General features: G+C 41.5%; 2 protein-coding genes across 2 annotated transcripts in view; both read left to right on the top strand.

Annotated features, from left to right (window-relative positions):
• Positions 1–17,520, top strand: part of LOC146992577 (puromycin-sensitive aminopeptidase-like) — a 19,692-nt gene extending 2,172 nt beyond the window's left edge. Inside the window, exons 2-9 of the mRNA XM_085788634.1 lie at positions 2,687–2,854; positions 6,744–6,963; positions 8,598–8,740; positions 9,969–10,025; positions 11,367–11,474; positions 13,180–13,335; positions 13,421–13,468; positions 15,983–17,520. Of these exons, the coding sequence (XP_085644760.1) occupies positions 2,687–2,854; positions 6,744–6,963; positions 8,598–8,740; positions 9,969–10,025; positions 11,367–11,474; positions 13,180–13,335; positions 13,421–13,468; positions 15,983–16,129 (1,047 nt within the window). The 3' untranslated portion in view covers positions 16,130–17,520. The remainder of the gene's footprint in view (positions 1–2,686; positions 2,855–6,743; positions 6,964–8,597; positions 8,741–9,968; positions 10,026–11,366; positions 11,475–13,179; positions 13,336–13,420; positions 13,469–15,982) is intronic.
• Positions 1–18,926, top strand: part of LOC146992575 (uncharacterized) — a 103,628-nt gene that overhangs the window by 47,389 nt on the left and 37,313 nt on the right. The window lies entirely within an intron of this gene.

The following is an 18,926-nucleotide window of genomic DNA, read 5'->3' as shown; positions in this document are numbered from 1 at the left end:
TTTTTTTCCAAATAAAAAGAGAATACAAAAAATGTCATTATTGACTTTATTTTAATAGAAAATCTTAGAACTATAACATATTAATCTGAACTCTTCCTAAATTAAAACATTAGTAGTATGGTACAGTTTTAAATGCGTCAGGTACCGGTATACCGAACAACCCTAATTTCCTACAGTAACTCAGCTCCTTCGTCCGGTGACGCTGTGACGAGAGGAAGCAGAATGAGACTCGCTCCACCTCTCCTGGGTGGAACCTGTTAATGAACTCAACTGTTGATGATGATGAGTTTGTTGCTCCAAATAAAACCTCATCAGAGGTGCAACAGAGCAAAAAGCACAGAGAATGGGTTTTTGGGCCTGCCCCAATTCTCCCCCTAGCCCTAAATATTTGCCCTAACCCTACATTTTGCGCATTCACGTGTAGGGGTAGGGTGTCCCATTACTCTAGGGAGGAAGGGGAAGTGCGATTTTGCCCTTAAAATCAGCCCTCCAAATGTAGTGAGGTTCGATGCGGGCTTAAAACGAAGTGGAAGATGAAATTACCCGTTGTCACGCTCGATCGCCATTTAGACAAATCTGAAATGCTTGAAGAAACATTACTATTTCTGTGTGTGTGTGTTTTGTGTTGCTATGTGTGGTATTTATTGGGGGAATCACGGTGTCGCATCAGTGGCTGCAGCTGACAGGGACAGCTAACGGTAGCTAAGCTAACGGTAGCTAAGCTAACAGCAGCAGCAAAGCTAACGGTGGTAGCATCAGGACGTCAGCTGTTAAAACCCTCCCGTTGTGGGACACGACATGAAACTACTCCAGTTAGCTCAGTCATGTTGGAACTCAGATATCCGCTGGAGAAAATATTTTTTCATGGAGCGTTTATTGAGTCACTGAGTTATTAAAGTTAAACAGGTAGCTAACCGTTAGCCCAGCTAATCTATGATAACCATGACTAATTACAAAAATTGTTTAGACTGAGATAAACAAACACAGCCAACGCAACAGTTTTTCCTGAATGAAACTAGTAGCGCTCTCCACCGGTAGAATTGTAAACATGTGACGTATGTTATCACGTTCGCTACGTTCACTACACTAGTGGTGTCCCATTTCCATAGGGAAAGATTTCCAGCCACTTTCCCTCAACGAGGGGAATTTACGGTTGAGGGCACTCAAAACCAAGTGGAAGTTTTAAGGGGGAGAATTGGGACAGGCCCTTTATTCAAGCAGCCGACACTCGTCTATAAATAGATTTAATCTACAACTGTGATGCTGCTGATCCACATGGACTCGTCCTCATCTCTGCTCCCAGTCAGTCTTCCTTCCAGGTTTTATTTTTTTCCACATATTTAAAGCAGAAGTAAGGTGAATGTTTGTGTTAATCTAAGTCTTAAATAGTTGTATCTTCCGACAGCAATCACTTCTATAGAGTGTTTGGTCTGAAACACGGGTCTGTCAGTCACTCTGCTCTGCTCTGAGCCCAGGAGAAAACTTTCCTTGTATCCTACAACCTTTATCCAATGAGGAGAGAGAACGGCATAAAGGGGCAGTCCTCTCTGTGTGTGCAGCCAAGGGATGCGCCTGAATGTGGTGACGTAGGGACGAGGACGGGGGCTGCTAACTCCATCTGCTGACAGGAAGTTAGACAAAACCACCGGATCGCTTACTTCTGCTTTTAACCTTCTTGGAAATAAGTGTAATAAATGTTCACCTCATGATGTAACAACGCTGCATTTCGTAATAATCTGACACATTTTGCGATAAAATTCTTGAACGCAGTAGGTAATAAACTTGGACGCATTTTGTAATAAGTTGTTCCATGTTGCACCAAATCATTACATTTTCTTCATTTAAAAAAAAAGTGCAAAACCTGCATTTTGTAATAACTAATGCAACAACTTATTACAAAATGCGGTGAAGTTGTGTTCAAGAATTGTATTACAAAATGTGGCGTTATTACATCACGAGGTGAAAATGTATTTCATTATTACATAATGTGGCGCTGCAGGACTTTACAAACCTGGGAAATAAAAGACAAGAAAATGCTAAACATTCACCGCCATTCGATGTGAATATTAGACAGATGCCACAATTAACCAACTCACGTATCCCTCCGCCCAGGGTTAGCGCCCGCCGATCAGCAGTTGGTTAGGTCCAAATAAAAACTGTGTTTTTCCTGCACTTTGAAGGGCTGGAAAAAATTATATTATAGTGAACAATGGAACTGTGTATTTTTTTTTCAGGTAAAACCTCTTTTAGGCCGTGAAAATAGGCCGTTTCTTTGGGTCTGTTCACAACACTGTATGTTGTAAATCTCTGGACAGGGCTATTATGGGCTGGCGTTGCTAACGGGAGGAGTGTAGAGAGTCTTCTACTGCAATTAAAGTACTTAGGGGCTATTTATAGATCATACAACCCCACTTTAAAAAAAATGATACTATCCCTTTAACCAGGAGCAGAGTGGACCGGCCTCCCAACTCAAAGGTTTAGGAGCACAAGCAGAAAATCTAGGGGCGTAAACTGTCAATCAACTTGCAAAGCAAATCTATTTCCATTTCCTTGTTCACACACCTTGGTCTGACACCTGCACTGACGGATTTGAGTGTGAACAGAAAAACAAAACGACACATTTACTTGTCGCACATCTGCAAATAGATGGAAGATTTAATCTGCACTGTCTCAAGTTGTGACCCAGATGTGTGATCCAGATGTTGCTGCTGTTCCACAGATCAACCCCGGCACCGTGGGCTTCTACCGCATCCAGTACAGCTCGTCCATGTTGGAGAGTCTGCTGCCGGGCATTAGAGACCTCAGCCTGCAGCCTGTGGACCGGCTGGGCCTGCAGAACGACCTCTTCTCCCTGGTAGGACACACACACACACACACACACACACACACACACACACACACACACACACAGACACAGACACAGACGCTGTAAAACAATAACAATCATCTCCCCGTTTTATTCCTCCGGTGTTAATCAGCATCAGGTGATGAGGCTCTGAGCGGCTCAGTGGAAACAAACTCACTGAAGCAGAACAGACAGAACTGGACCACAACCACGTTCAATCTTTAATTCATTAATTAAAATGAGATGATTCATCTCAAGGGGCTATCCTCAATAAATAAATTCAAATTCAAATAAATTCAAATTAATTTCTATAAATAAATAAATAAATAATAAATCTATTTATTTAACAGGGTTCCTACGCAAGTATGGAAAGTATGGAAAAGTATGGAATTTGATTTGATACATTTCCAGGTCTGGAAAAGTATTGAAAATGGAAATTATTGTATGGAAATATATTTATCTTAATACTTATCTGGGTTTGGTCTTATCTGAAGTTATCTGGGTTAATTGTTTTTGTATGCGCTATTGTACCTATAGCTAGTTACATTGGCATACACATTCAGAATAATGAAAACAAATTATTAATTGCATGACTTTTATTATATAATGCACAACTATTTACTCAAATATCACAAATAATTTGAATTTTTTTTACAGAGAAGTCTGGAAATTATGGTCTGGAAAAAGTATGGAATTTGGAAATTTCAAATATATAGGAACCCTGATTTAAGCCTCCACACACAAAACAACAACAACAACGACAGTCTGAACCTTTAAAAGCAGAGTAAAGTGAGAGTGGTGTTGAGTTTTGTTCCCGGTCGACTCGGCAGAGAAATTTAAGTTTTTTTTTTTGTTTTGTTTTTTAACTTTATTGCCTTTATGCACATTAACAGGCAATTAACATCACAAAGGAAAACAGATCAGAACATCTTGAGATTGGGTCTCATCTGTCACACGAATAGCACTGTAAAGGGTATTGCACATATTTTATCTGGTTCTATATTCCAAAAAAAAAAGGGGGGGGGTATTTTAGATAGTAAAAGTGTATAAGAGTCTTAAGCGATATAATCGGTAACTGGGGTCCACCTTCTCATAAAAACAGATACTTTTAGCTGTAATTGGGGAGTCATATTTCCATCATGTAGATATGTTTTACTTTCTGTAACCACTGAGTGATCATAGGGGGGTCAGTCTTCATCCAATTTATAGTAATCATTTTTAGAAATTTAAGTTTTAAAGCAGATAACAGCGGCACGGCCGTTTCGGCTAATGCTGTGTTCAAGGCAGGCTTTTGAAACCGTAAGTTACAGCTTCAAGTCACAACTACGACTTGGTAGCGTTCCAGGTAACCCGTAGCTCGTGTTTTTACCGTCCTGTTGTCTGTGAAAGTTCCCTATAACGGCCACTCGTAACTTCCGACCCGTGAACTCGTACCAGATCGAACTGGTATGACTTCACAGGAAGGAAAAACACAAAGTACGAGTTTCCTTGAACGCACCATGAGTTAGCAGCCCCCGCCCTTGTCAGGCATCAATTGGTCCTCGTGCTACGTCACCACATTCACGCGCATCCCTTGGCTGCACACACAGCCCTTCATGCCGTTCTCTCCCCTCATTGGATAACACTTGTATCCCACAAGGAAAATTTTCTCCTCGGGTTACAGCAGAGCAGAGTGACGGAGAGACTCGTGTTTAGGCTGAAATACTTCATGTAAGTGATTGCTGACGGAAAATAGGACTATTTAGGACTTATATTAACAAAAACATTCCACTGATATCTGCTTTAAGTTTAATTTGAATAAAATAAATGAAATAAAAAAAAATAAAACATGTGCGGGTGAGGTAGAAACCCACTCTGGGCTTATCTTTAAACCTCACCTATAAATACTAATTACACAAATAACACAGCAAAACAACAAACAAAATAATACAAAATAGAATAAAATAAAGGAAACAACACTTAATTTTAAGTTAAAAATCAAAAACAAAAGAAAAAAGCTTTAACTGCTGAAATGAAGCTTTAGATAATCTCTGTTGATTAATTTGACTTTTAACACTTTATGAATAAAAATCGACCAACACATCGAGGTCCAGAGGTTTTAGATCGGGTCACGAAGGAAAGAGAAAGATCTGGAGGAAACTCTTCATCTGGAAAGAACACGTTTTTTATTTTCCAGGAAAAAGTTTCCAGTGAAATCCAGATTCTGATTTGTTGTGTAACTGAGTTTTGAGTTTTTTTTCCAGTTCACAGGAAACACTGAGGCAGAAAAAACAGTGTTGGGTCAGTGAATGAAAACAAGAACAGGAAGTTCATATCACATATCAACAGTTTAGATCCTAAATATAATATAATGTAATGAATCAGTGATTATTTCTCTTTAGGGACAGTTTGTGTCTGACACAGGAAGTGACCGATCTGTGGGAAACTTGGGCTGAAACACGAGTTGTAACTCACATGTTTTACTTTCTGTTTCAAACTCTGTTTACAACAGTTTTTACAATATACAACTTTATTTTTTACAATTACAGTAACATTTGTTTTAGTTTCAGACACAAGATATTTTATTTCCAAATTTCCTAACACTAACCCTCCATTCATGGATTTAGTGATTAAAAGACACACAGGGCGTTTATAGCTCTAATTAATTTATAATTCAACAGAAACCAGATTTATTTCTTCTTTCTGTGATTAGTTTATGAGTTAATGATTTTTAAAAAGTAAAAGTACAAAGTTCAGTAGTAACTAACTCTATATTTTCAGTTTGTCTGCAGCTTCTCCTCCGTCCTCGTGTGTTGACCCAGAGCAGAAATCTTTTCAAAATAAAGCGGAAGTGTGTTTGTTATTGAGATGTTATCCTGTTATCTCGGTCGCAGCTCAAAACCAAAACCAAACCGCAGCTCTGATCCTGTTACATGAAGTTACACGTCGATTACGATCCTATCAGGACCCAGAGGAAGTGACATCATCAGGTCAAACCACAGCCAGAAACATGATAAGGGCTGTGTACTGATTAGTTTGTATTATTTCATGTAAATGATTAATCGATTAGTTGTTTGGTCAAAAAAAAGGTCCACAAACCAAAGAGAGACTCAGTTTATTGTCATAAAGCAACAAAGAAACCAGAAATATTCACATTGAAGAAGCTGAAATCAGAGAATTTTGATTTTTTTTTCTTTAAAAACTACTCAAACCGATTATTAGATGATACATTTAAAGGGATAGTTCAACATTTTTGCAAATTGGCCCATTGCCATAACCCCTATAGTCATAGCAGTAGGTTCGTTACCTTTAATTGTCGGTGCAAGCTATTTTTAGAACGGCGGAGCAGAGCCGTGAGCTGCTCAGAGCTATGCTACGGAGGCTCATTATGGGATTTCTAGGTTTCATCAAGGTAAATTCATGCAAAACCGCTGATGCACGTTGCCTTCAGGGACAGTTTTTCATCAACAGTCTCTGTATTTCCCTCTAAAACAACTCTGTCTGTTAACGTTGTGTTATTATCTCATAGCGTGGTGAATGTGCAGCTCACAACTTGTCCACCAGAGCGTTGTGGAGTTGTTGGATTGTGTATTTGATGAGTTTGATGAGGGAAAAACCAAGAAATCCCATAATGAGCCTCCGTAGCGTAGCTCTGAGCAGCTCACGGCTCTGCTCCGCCGTTCTAAAAACAACTTGCACCGACAATTAAAGGTAACGAACCTACTGCTAGGACTATAGGGATTATGGCAATGGGCCAATTTGAATGTTGAACTATCCATTTAATAATCGATTATTGTTTGATTAATTGATGAATTGTTGCGGCTGTAAACATGATGATGATGATGTTGTGTTTTGTGTGTGTTTTGTGTGTGTGTGTGTGTGTGTTTTGTGTGTGTTTTGTGTGTGTGTGTGTGTGTAGTCCCGTGCGGGGATGATCAGCACGGTGGAGGTTTTGCGGCTGATGGAGGCGTTCGTCAACGAGCCCAACTACACGGTGTGGAGCGACCTGAGCTGCAACCTGGGCGTCCTCTCCTCGCTGCTGTCGCACACAGACTTCCACGAGGAGATCCAGGAGTTCATCAGAGACCTGTTCACCCCCATCGGCCTCGAGCTGGGCTGGGACAGCAGGGCCGGAGAGGGTGAGGAGGGGGGGGGGGGGTTCTACATCTCGGAGGCGACGTTTTTACACACAGGCAGAGCTCAGTGGGAAACAGTAGGAGAGACACAGGCCGAGGGGGAACGGGACACAACACCAGAGGGAGAAGCAGGTCCGTGCGCCGCAGGACGTGCACAAAAAAACAACCGCGTGGCATCAAACACCCGCCGCTACCGCATCGTTTTTGGGTTGTGAGCGCGCATGACACGGCGCATCTACACTGAATGGGTTTGAGACGCTACATCTGAACGGCCCCATGCACACCCGGTTTAACCAAGGCGGCGGACAAACTCACCCAGGCAGCTCTGCAGACAGGCAGGGAAACCCTGCAGTCCAGCAGCTCCCTAAACTTCAGGCATGGTGCTTTAGGTACCGCGGCATTTCCTTATCCCAGCGCATTGACTTACAGGTGCACACCAACAGAGACCGAGAAATATAATATAATAGCTACTTGTTAACTATCAGAACTCAGTCACGGGCCGGATTGGAAGGTTCGGCGGGATGGATTCGGCCCGCGGGCCGCCAGTTGATGATCACTGATGTAAAGCAGCATGACCTAACAGAGCTGCTAAAAGTCTTGAGGTTTCGTCTCACTTTGACCGAGTTACATTCAACAACCTGTTCTCAATGACGGAAAGTAAATTCACTGGAGCGATGGATCAGCTGTGTTTACAGTTTCAGGTGTCATAGTTCTGATGTTTAGACAGATAAATAAGTCCTCTAACACATCCTACAGTTTGACTGGTCAGAGTTTTTCAGAATAAAAGCAGCTAGTCCTCTAACACATGGTCAGTGTCCGTGGAGCAGACGGTTTTGTGGAGCTGGCTGTCGATTCCTTTTGACATCAATTTGTTTTGATATAAGATATTTTATCCAGTTTATGAGTCCACCGCTATCTGCCAGCACGTTGAGGGAGGTTTGTTTTGATCGAACGGGGCGTTGCCGAGGGCAACGTGGCGTAAACGCATACCCTCTATATAAGAAGAGGGGTATTTAAGACTCATATTAACACAAATATTCCGCTTACTTCTGCTTTAGGGGCTGTGTCCACCAGACGCGTTTTCAGCGCTCTGGGCGTCTACTTTACATTCAAACCCTATTGAGTTGGGCGCTCACAGCGCTCAGCGCCCTCGGCGGTAAAACGCCCTGGGCGCTTGCTTCTTTTTGTCGCGGCGCTCAGAGCGCTTCGAGTTGAAATCTGTTCAACTTTTAGAACAGCGCTACGCTCGTCAATGTCACTTTTCCCCGCACTGACCAATCAGAATCAAGAAGAGGCGGGACTTACGTTACCGACAGCAACACAACCGGAGACGTGGCTCGGTTTATATCATGACCCACACTTGTATTGAAGGTAGGCCGACCTCAGGGTCCATGTCAAAAGCTGCTGCTAATGCTGTTGTGTATTTCTGACACTCGTTGTAGTGTTTACATTAAACAAGGCCGGAACACGGAAGTGTCAGAGGACTCGTTTTGTAACCTAGCAACAGCGGCGTTCTGACGAGGGAGAGAGAGAGTGCTAAGCGCTGGGAAAGCAGCACTGAGAGCGCTGTCAGAGCTGAAAACGCGTCTGGTGGACACGGCCCCTTAACAACGTCTCTCTGTCTCCCTGTGTGTCAGGTCACCTGGACGCTCTGCTCCGAGGTCTGGTTCTGGGGAAACTGGGCAAAGCGGGACACAAACCAACACTGGAGGAAGCCAGACGGAGATTCAAGGAGCACGTGGAGGGGAAGCAGGTGCTGCCGGCCGACCTGCGGAGCCCGGTAAGTTCACACCTGGACCAGGACCTGTAGAGACTGAGACCTGTAGAGACCTGTAGAGACCAGTTCAATCCAATCCACTTTATTTGTACAGCTCATTTTAAAGACAACAAGGTTACCAAAGTGCTGCACAACTAGGGATGTCACGATATCTAGTAATCATGGTATTAAACGCCACAATTAATTAATCGTAAAGATTCCTAAATAACGTCACTTCCCAAAAAAGATGATGTCGGAACCATATCGGCAGATGTGCTCCAAAATAAAGGTAAACGCACAGATACTGGTTCATTTATTTAACGTAACATTGAATTTTAAATTTAAATGTTAGCGTGTCATTTGTATTTTAAAAAAACAACAACAAAATAAAACAAAAAACGATTAAAATAAACGTAAACATTTGGTATAGATGACAATTTATGACCTGAATATTAAAAACACTTCCCCTGGGGGGTTAATAATTGGTCATATATTAATAGATACTTGAAATATTTTGTGTAAACAATAAGTAATGTAATTATATGTTCACTATATTTGATTTTACACATTAATAGTGTTGTGAAATTAATTAATGCATAATAATCGTGATAATTGTAATACCGTGCGTGATTATTTCTTTGACAATATTCGTACCAAGAAAATTTGTCATTGTGACATCCCTATGCACAACAGATATAAAAACAGTCAAATAAAGAAAGTTAAAATACAGTAAATTAATAAAAGCAAGAAGAAAAACAACAAATCAGATGAAACACTGAGAAATAAAAGACCAGTTCAGACCTGTAGACCAGTGGAGACCAGACCTCCGACCCTCCTATTCTCTCTCACATCTTTTTCACATATTACACTGTCTGAGCCACACACACACACACACACACACACACACACACACACACACACACACACCACAGTCTCTCTCTCCTCTCTTTCTTTCTCACACACACACTGTCGCTTGCTTTTTTCTTTCATTCTCTCATTCGAAGACAGACTCTCTCTCTCTCACACTCACACTCTTTCTCACTCACACACAATTTCTGTTTCTCTGTCTTACTCACTCTCTCTCTGTCTGGTGTCGGTCGGTCTCCTCTGGTGTGTTGTGGTTTCTGCAGCTTGTGTGTATCTGTGTGTGTGTGTGTGTGTGTGTGTGTGTGTGTTAAACAGAGGAGGATGTTATTCCCCATCATGACTCACTGACCTGTGTGTGTGTGTGTGTGTGTTTGTGTGTGTCCAGGTTTATCTAACGGTGCTCAAACACGGAGACAGCGCCACACTGGACACCATGATGAAGGTGAGACTGGCGCTTCCTTTCAGAATAAGAGTCTGTCAGACATATAGGACGAATCTCCTTGTTGTTTACAACTACTTCCTGGTAGAAAACCAGCATGAGAACAATAGTGACGGACGAGAGTTTCTCTATATTTATCTACTTTTTCATGTCACTATATCACCGTTTAGACTAATCTGATGTTTGTAAAGTTTATAAAACCAATGATTGGACAAACATTACTATTTCTGTGTGCACATTTTTGTAATTAGTCATGGTTATCATAGATTAGCCGGGCTAACGGTTAGCTACCTGTTTAACTTTAATAACTCAGTGACTCAATAAACGCTCCATGAACAAATATTTTCTCCAGCGGATATCTGAGTTCCAACATGACTGAGCTAACTGGAGTAGTTTCATGTGGTGTCCCACAACGGGAGGGTTTTAACAGCTGGTGTTAGCTTAGCTACCGCCGTTAGCTTAGCTACCGTTAGCTGTCCCTGTCAGCTGCAGCCACTGATGCTTTCTAGACACTGTGATTCCCCCAAACTGAATAAATACAACACATAGCAACACAAAACACACACACAGAAATAGTAATGTTTCTTCAATCATTTCAGATTTGTCTAAACGGTGATAGGGCGTGAAAAATATGATGTATACAGGGTTCTTACGGATCCTTAAAAAGTCTTAAAAGGCATTGAATTCATTAATCTAAAAACAAGGCCTTAATTGGCATTAAAATGTCTTAAATCAATTTTTCAAAGGTCTTAAAAATGTTAACACATGGTAAGCGGTATGTTATGATTGTAATTAGTCTCAAATCTCAAAATAATTGGTAACAATCCGACATAGAGAAGTTAGTGGCGGCCGTCAACGCTAAATCTCTCACCGCCACCAGCTCCCGAGTCAGTGTTTTTTTTTTTTTCAGACTTTTTATGCATTTATTTTGAAAGGACAGCTGGAAAGAGACACAATCCAATGTTCATGTAGCAGTCACTTTACCTTGGAAGTGGGTAAAATTGTCCCTAACCCTATGTAATTGATGTGGTGTTTTTTTTTGGGGGGGGGGGGTTCTGCATTTGTGTTTATTATGAAGTCGGTCTTAAATTTCGTTTCAAGTGGCTTTAAAAAAGTCTTAAAAAGTCTTAAATTTAACTTGGCTTAAGCTGTAGGAACCCTGTATATAGCTAAACTCTCGTTCGTTACTATTGATCTCATTCAAGTTACGTGCTGGTTTTCTACCAGGAAGTAGAATGTAAATAACAAGGAGATTCGGTCTATTGAGTCGTCTCTATATCTCTTTCTTACCTCTCCTCTCTTTCTTACCTCTCCTCTTCTTCCCTCTCTTCTCTCTCTCTGCAGCTCCACAAACAGGCCGACATGCAGGAGGAGAAGAACCGTATCGAGCGAGTCCTCGGCGCCATCTCAGCCCCCGACCTCATCCAGAAAGTCCTCAACTTCGCCCTGTCGGTACGTGTGGTGTGACCTCCACTATGACCCCGCTCCTCACAGGAAGTGAAACAACCGGCTTCTATTCTGAACTCCTGTTTTTTTTTAACGCTGAGTCATGACCAGAAATGACCATGACATCAACGTTTTTTTCTGCTTTAAAGGTTTTATGAATACACGGAAGAGTCTGAGTCAGATGTGAGGAGTTATAAAGGGAAACAGGAACTGAAGTTTGAAGTTGATGTTGAAGTTTACTGTATAGTTTATAGGGGTGGGAGAAAAAATCGATTCACATAAATATCGCAACATCTTTTTTGACTGTTTTTAAATCGTTTTTTTTTTTTTTTTTTTTTTTTGAAAAACAGAGAGTCCAGGTTTTGAAAAGGGTTTAAGTTCACTTTATAATGGAGTATGTTAATTTATAGGCTCCTACAGTGTTTGTGTGCAGATAAATGTTAAAAATGCTAAAGACTAAAAATCGAGAGAATCGGCAATATCGTAGAATCGCAGTTTAAATCGAATCGCCATCCAAAAAATCGTAGAAGAATTGAATCGGGAGAAAAGCATATCGGCCCAGCCCTAATAGTTTACATATGTTTATTGAAGCTAAGAAATAAATACACAAACATATTAACTAATGATATGAAATTGCTAAAAGAAAATAAAGAAAAATAAAGAGAGTGTTTTGGTCTTTGGATGTCAGACATAATGTTGGTGATACCGATGCAGCGAAGGGGCTTAAACTACACTACACTACAAAAACAGAGGGACGCAACATGAGCGAGCCAGAAAAACAAAAAAACAGAAATACCTGGTATTAAGAATACCAAATATTACTAGTCATGAAAGCTTTAAAGGTCCAGTGTGTAAAATGGGGGTAAGACCCTTGCTATATGTATGTATAAAAGAATAATTATAAGGCTACAAAAACCAAACAAACTTTATTTTATAGCGATTATACACTTATACAAATATATTCATGGGTAGTGTATTCAGTTTTTTAAAAATTTTTTATTGTTATGTATTTAATGGAAACAGGCAATGACGTACACAATTTATAAAACTGACAATACACTGACCAAGAACAGACAAACAGAAAATAAAGGACAAAACAAACCTGACAACATAATAAAGCAGGACCAAAACAGGACAGAAAAGTAAAAAAAAGATAAAATAAAATAAAATAAAAAAAGGGATGTGAAACATACTAAAATTAAATGTACAGTAACTACTTAATATGCATTTACTCAAACATAAGTTTTTCCCATTTTTTATTATGAATTTCTACCTTATCTTGATTTTTTGCAATAATTTTTTCCAAAAGAAATTGGCGTCTTGACAATTATTACACACTGGACCTTTAATTGGATTCCAAATTATTGTAAATGCCTCAGGCTTCTTGTTTAAATGATATAAATGAGCCACACCTCAGAAGTGGGAACTGACTCCTCTTTCCACATAATTAAGAACGGCCCTTTTTTTTGCCATTACCATAATAAATGAAACTGCTTGTGATTGAAATGTATCAGTGCAGCCCCCAAAACACTTGTTAGTGAATCTGTCTTCAGAGAGATTTCAGATATTTTCTAAACAGTTGGAGTGGAGCGATGAACCTTCATAAATCTAACAACCATCACATAGGAAGTGAAAGTTTAATGACAGAGTCTCAGCATCTCTTATTTATTGTATTTATTAGTTAATTTTCTACCTCTAAACCCCCCGACAGGAAGAGGTTCGTCCCCAGGACACGGTGTCGGTAATCGGCGGCGTGGCAGGAAGCAGTAAACAAGGTCGGAAAGCCGCCTGGAAGTTTGTGAAGGACAACTGGGAGGAGCTGTACAACCGCTACCAGGGCGGCTTCCTCATATCACGGCTCATCAAGGTAACGGAGCGCCGCAGCCACACGGGAGGAACGCCACGTCTACGTCTTCCTGCTCTCACTCTCTTGTCACTCTCGTCTCTTACAGCTCACGGTCGACGGATTCGCCATCGACAAAATGGCTGCTGAAGTGAAGGTGAGGCTGCTTTTAAAAAACATTTGAAAACGCCAGAAGGAAAAGAAAAGGTCACTTCCTGTTTCTGACACACTATGAAGCGTTGGTTAAACTTTAAAGGGACAACGAGGAGTTTTGGAAAAGCGAAGTGAAGTGAAATTCTTTGACCGGCGCAAGACAGACTCATGTTTTCATTCATCAAGAATTAAAGTCAGAGGTTGGAAGACGATCACATACCGTCGTAGTTCCCACCATAAACGGCGATTCAGCTGCGTTATTCTCATGACTCGCCACGAAACCGAAAGTAAAGAAACGCTGGTCGGCTCGCCCAGCATTTCCACCACCACTAATAATAACAAAATAACCATAGAGACAAAACCATAGATTTATCTAAAATGGACCATTAACAAGTGGTAACGGAGATTCATCCACATTAAAGCTCCAGTTGGTAAGTTGACGAAAGTGAAAGTAAACTCCGCGACTTGGTCGGAAATTTCAAGACAATACTCCGTCAGGTCCCTTTATGAACCTCTGCCAAGCGCCCCACACACACACAGACACACACAAAGTAGCCATGAACGCACCCACAGAGAAAAAAAAAAAAAAAAAAAAAGATGTACCGTATCCATAGCACGACGTGTAGGAGCGGCGATTGGCTGCTCCTCCTGCTCCCTCTACCTGACTGGTGGAGAATCGTCGGGCGCGGTGGATTTTGGCAAATACGATTACAGGCTGTAGGTGGAGCCAGAGGAGTTGGATTTTGTCCTAAATTACTCATTTAATGTCTGACCATCAGAATATAGTGACAATTCCAGCAAATATGACTGAATAATTGTTACCAACTGAAGCTTTAATATCAGACTTTTTATAACCAAATAGAAACTCCTCGTTGTCCCTTTAAATACTGAATTCGTCATTTATAACACATGAATACTCATTAGTATATAGTTTATAAACACAGTTAAACATGTTTTATTCATCATTGATAAGCACTAACTGTATTTATAAACTACATACTGAAGAGTATTCATGTGTTCTAAATGAAGAATTCAGTATTTATTAATGCTTAACAGTGTGTACTTATGATCAAGTGTTACCGCATTAAGTACATACAGTTGCATCTCAATAAATGAGAATATCATGGAAAAGTTTATTTATGTCAGTAATTCAATTCAAAAAGTGAAACTAATACATTATGTAGATCCATTACACACAGAATGAAACATTTCATGTCTTTATTTATTTGATTTATTATGGCACGCACACAAGCGCAAAAAAAAAAAAAAAAGGAATACGTTCATTATCACTAATTGAAATTACAAACAAAACGAGCCGGTAGTTAGTTCCTGGTTGATGTACAACAACAGGATTCAATTTGAGACGACACTAACTGTGGAAATTTGCACATTACAGAATTAAATTACATGGTGTAGATGGTAAACGACATGACAGTGAACTCATGGAAGGATTCACACTGAGCAGTGATCCTGGTGCAGTCGTAGTCTGTGGCCACTAGAGGGCAGAGCGACACCAGTCACCAGCTCACAGCTCGTCAGGGTTCAGATTAACAGAGTTTCAGCTGCTCCTCAGTTTCACACAGAGCTTTCTGATGCTGTACGAGTCTCTCCATGTTTCTCCTTCTGCCACAATAAAAAGGGACGTTGACATTTTTTCAGATGAGACGATCGCCTCATAAACAAGACCTATTCCATTCTTTTTCCATTGAATGAGTATTCGATTATTCAAAAATCATGATAAATAACGTTATCCACCGCTCCATGGATTGATTTCTCACCGGCTTCGTTGTTGGAAACAAATGCACATGGAGGAGAGGAGGGTTAACCCTAACAAACCAGAGAGAAAAAATAAAATAAATAACATCGATCAAAGTAAACAATAAGTAAAGAGAAAAAGAAAATTTGGGCCGAATAGGCTGAAGCAGCTTATTACACCTACCCTGTTACAACTACAATTTGTTATTTATTAATAAAATAAATAAGCAGTCACAAAAGAGTGAAAAGAGAGAAGCTGCTTGATTTGATTTCCCTTTCTTCTTCCTTTCCTTTCCCTTCCTTCTTCTTCTCCTTTCCCTTCTTCCTCCCCTACTTCCTTCCTCCTCAAAAAAGTTGGAAAAAAAAGAAAAGAAAAAGACAATCAAACATACAGAACAAAACAAAACAAAAATAGCAGCAGCATTATAGCACTTGTCACCACTCATTACTCTAACTTATAGAAATTAACATCATCCTGTTTTTAAGTACTTTTTAAAATAAGATTATGGTATTGCATGTTTTTAAGTCATTCTCCAATTTCGTCCATATATGAACAGCTGTTACCGTAGTGCATTGTAATTTGGTGTTAGTTCTGGTTTTTAACTTTCTAAATATACACACCCCTCTGAGACTGTAATGGCTTTGTCTTAGATTAAACATTTTCTGAATACAGTCAGGCAGCAAGTTGTTGTTAATTTTGAACATAAGCTGTGCAGTTTTGTAATCCACCAGTTGTTTGAATTTGAGTTTGTGTCTCCTGCAGAGTTTCTTCGAGAGCCACCCGGCGCCGGCGGCCGAGCGCACGGTGCAGCAGTGCTGCGAGAACATCAACCTGAACGCCGCCTGGCTGAAGCGCGACGCCGACGACATCCACCAGTATCTACTGCAGCGCAAAGCTCCGCCCGTCTGAGCTGCTCCTCTCCCTCCTCCTCTCCCTCCTCCCCCAGTCTGAGCCGCCTCCCCCCTCCCTCCCCTCCTCCTCCAGCGCGGACCTCCCAGCATCATAGCTGCCCCCCCCCTCCTCCCCCCTCTCCTCCCCCGGAGCGTTGTGACAGCATCAGGCTTCATTTCTCTACAGAATAAACTCTATGATGAACCCGAAGACGACAAAAAGCCAAGAATCTCACCGAGCGTTGGAAACACACAGACTCTTTCTACGTCATCATAACCAATAAGAAGAATAAGAAAATGAAAATCCAGTTAGATCCAGACCACGAATGTTTAGTTTTTACCCCCATTCTGCCCCCACAGGTCGCCGCGGCAACAGGCAGTCAGGTCGCATCGCACCGACTTCCTCTTTTCTGTAAGAAAAACACCGGAGCGGCCGCCGCCTTTCGCATCAGATCGATTCCTCCTGTTCCTCTGCATCACCCGCTCCCCTTCCCCTCCTTCTCCCCCCTTCACCTCTGTGTCATAGCTGAGAAAACTGTGAACCCCCTCCCCCTCCTCCTCCCCCATCTCCTCCCCCCTCCTCTTCCTCCTCCCCCCTCTTTGTTTATTTCCTCTCGTTTTGAATGCATGAAGTGTGATTTTCTGCATTTGCTGCTTTGTTAACTTCTGTTTGTTTTCTGCACAAACAAATTATTTGTCGTTTTGTTTTCACTCCCTCTCTCCCTCCCTCCCTCCCTTCCTCCCCCCCCTCCCCTTCTTCCTCTGTCCTGGGCAGAATGGGGTTAATGACAGTAGTGTGTGTTGTAGTTTCCAACAGCACTGATTCTCCATTGCTAATAAATAAAAAAAGAAACCGATTAGGACGAGTTGAGCAGCGCTAGCATGGTACTACATTGTAAACTGAATAATGCAAGCATTTGTTTTTTTTTCTTTTTTTTCTTTCTTTTTTTTTGCGGACGATGTTCCTTTAAAAAGAATTAAATGGAAAAGTTCATGATCACCTGTTTCCACTCCTCCACCTCCTCCTCCTCCTCCTGCAGCTCTTTGAATCATCATCGACACACGTTTAATCCTCCTCCTCCCCCTCCACCACTCCTGTTTCTTTATCTTCCACCTCGATGAAATGAAATGATATGAAGGTGTTGGCGTGCTTTTTTTAATATATACATATATATATATATATAAGACATCAGATGCAGTGATTTATTTAAATGTGGAGATAATCATATATCCTGAGGAGAAAGAAAAGAAAAGAAAGAGGATAAAAAGAAACAACAAAAGCTAAAAAAAAAAGAAAAGAAAAATCACAACACTACTTTTTTTCGAGGCCTTTTCATGCTGAAGTAACATCAGGAAACGCCTCCTTGTACGGTTTGAGAAGTCCGGCTGAAGTCTGGCTGAAGTCCGGCTGAAGTCCAACTTAAGTCCGGCTGAAGTCCGGCTGAAGTCTGGCTGAAGTCCGGCTGAAGTCCTGCTGAAGTCCGGCTGAAGTCTGGCTGAAATCAGGCTGAAGTCTGGCTGAAGTCTGGCTGAGGTCCGGCTGAAGTCCAACTTAAGTCCGGCTGAAGTCTGGCTGAAGTCCCGACTTAAGTCCGGCTGAAGTCCGGCTGAAATCTGGCTGAAGTCTGGCTGAGGTCCGGCTGAAGTCCGGCTGAAGTCCGGCTGAAATCCGGCTTAAGTCCGGCTGAAGTCCCGACTTAAGTCCGGCTGAAGTCCGGCTGAAATCTGGCTGAAGTCTGGCTGAAGTCTGGCTGAAGTCTGGCTGAAGTCCGGCTGAAGTCCGGCTGAAGTCCGGCTGAAGTCCGGCTGAAGTCCGGCTGAAGTCCGGCTGAAGTCCGGCTGAAGTCTGGCTGAAGTCCGGCGGAAGTTTGGCTGAAGTCCGACTGAGGTCCGGCTGAAGTCTGGCTGAAGTCCAGCTGAAGTCCGGCTGAAGTCTGACTGAAGTCTGGCTGAAATCCGGCGGAAGTCTGGCTGAAGTCCGGTTGAAGTCCAACTGAAGTCCGGCTTAAGTCCGACTGAAATCTGGCGGAAGTTTGGCTGAAGTCTGGCTGAAGTCCGGCTGAAGTCTGGCTGAAGTCTGGCTGAAGTCCGGCTGAAGTCCAACTGAAGTCCGGCTTAAGTCCGACTGAAATCTGGCGGAAGTTTGGCTGAAGTCTGGCTGAAGTCCGGCTGAAGTCCGGCTGAAGTCCGGCTGAAGTCTGACTGAAGACTTTGTGTGACGTGACGGATCGACGACTTCTAACTCCGCTGTCGAACTTGGAAAGCCTTAAATTGGGTCGACTAGTTTTGCGGTAACTTCCTAAAAACACTGAAGTGGTGACGATGATGATGACGATGATGATGATGATGATGATGATGATGAGGTGACTTCCACACAACAACAACGTCAAAATGTATCTAATGTGACAGATTAATTATGCAGCAGACTTGTTGAACGAGTATATCTATATAGAATTTACAATTTGATGTGGTTCTTTTTTCTTTTTTTTGGACAAAAACAAACCCACGACGAGTCATCCAACCTGTTGTCGAGACTCTTCCACCTGAACCTCACCTCCCCTCCCCTCCCCCACCGGAACATTTGTCGTTGTTTTATTTTATTATTTTCTCTTTTTTTTTTGATTTTTTTTCTTTTTTGTTTACTTTTTTTTTGTTTTTTTGTTTAAAACTACAGTTGGTGTTCATTAAAGTGAAAAAGGATTATAAAAACAAATCATGTGACATTAGTACACACTGATTCTTGTGGGAGGTGTGAGTGTGGATGGCTGCAGACGGACAGACAGACCTGTCGTTTATTTGATGTATTATCTCTCACA

Source organism: Trachurus japonicus, chromosome 1 (assembly GCF_045865225.1).
Source record: "Trachurus japonicus isolate A0001 chromosome 1, Traja_1.0".
Classification (NCBI taxonomy): Eukaryota; Metazoa; Chordata; class Actinopteri; order Carangiformes; family Carangidae; genus Trachurus; species Trachurus japonicus.
Note: the sequence above shows the minus strand (reverse complement) of the source record. Positions and strands in the feature narration are given on the sequence as shown.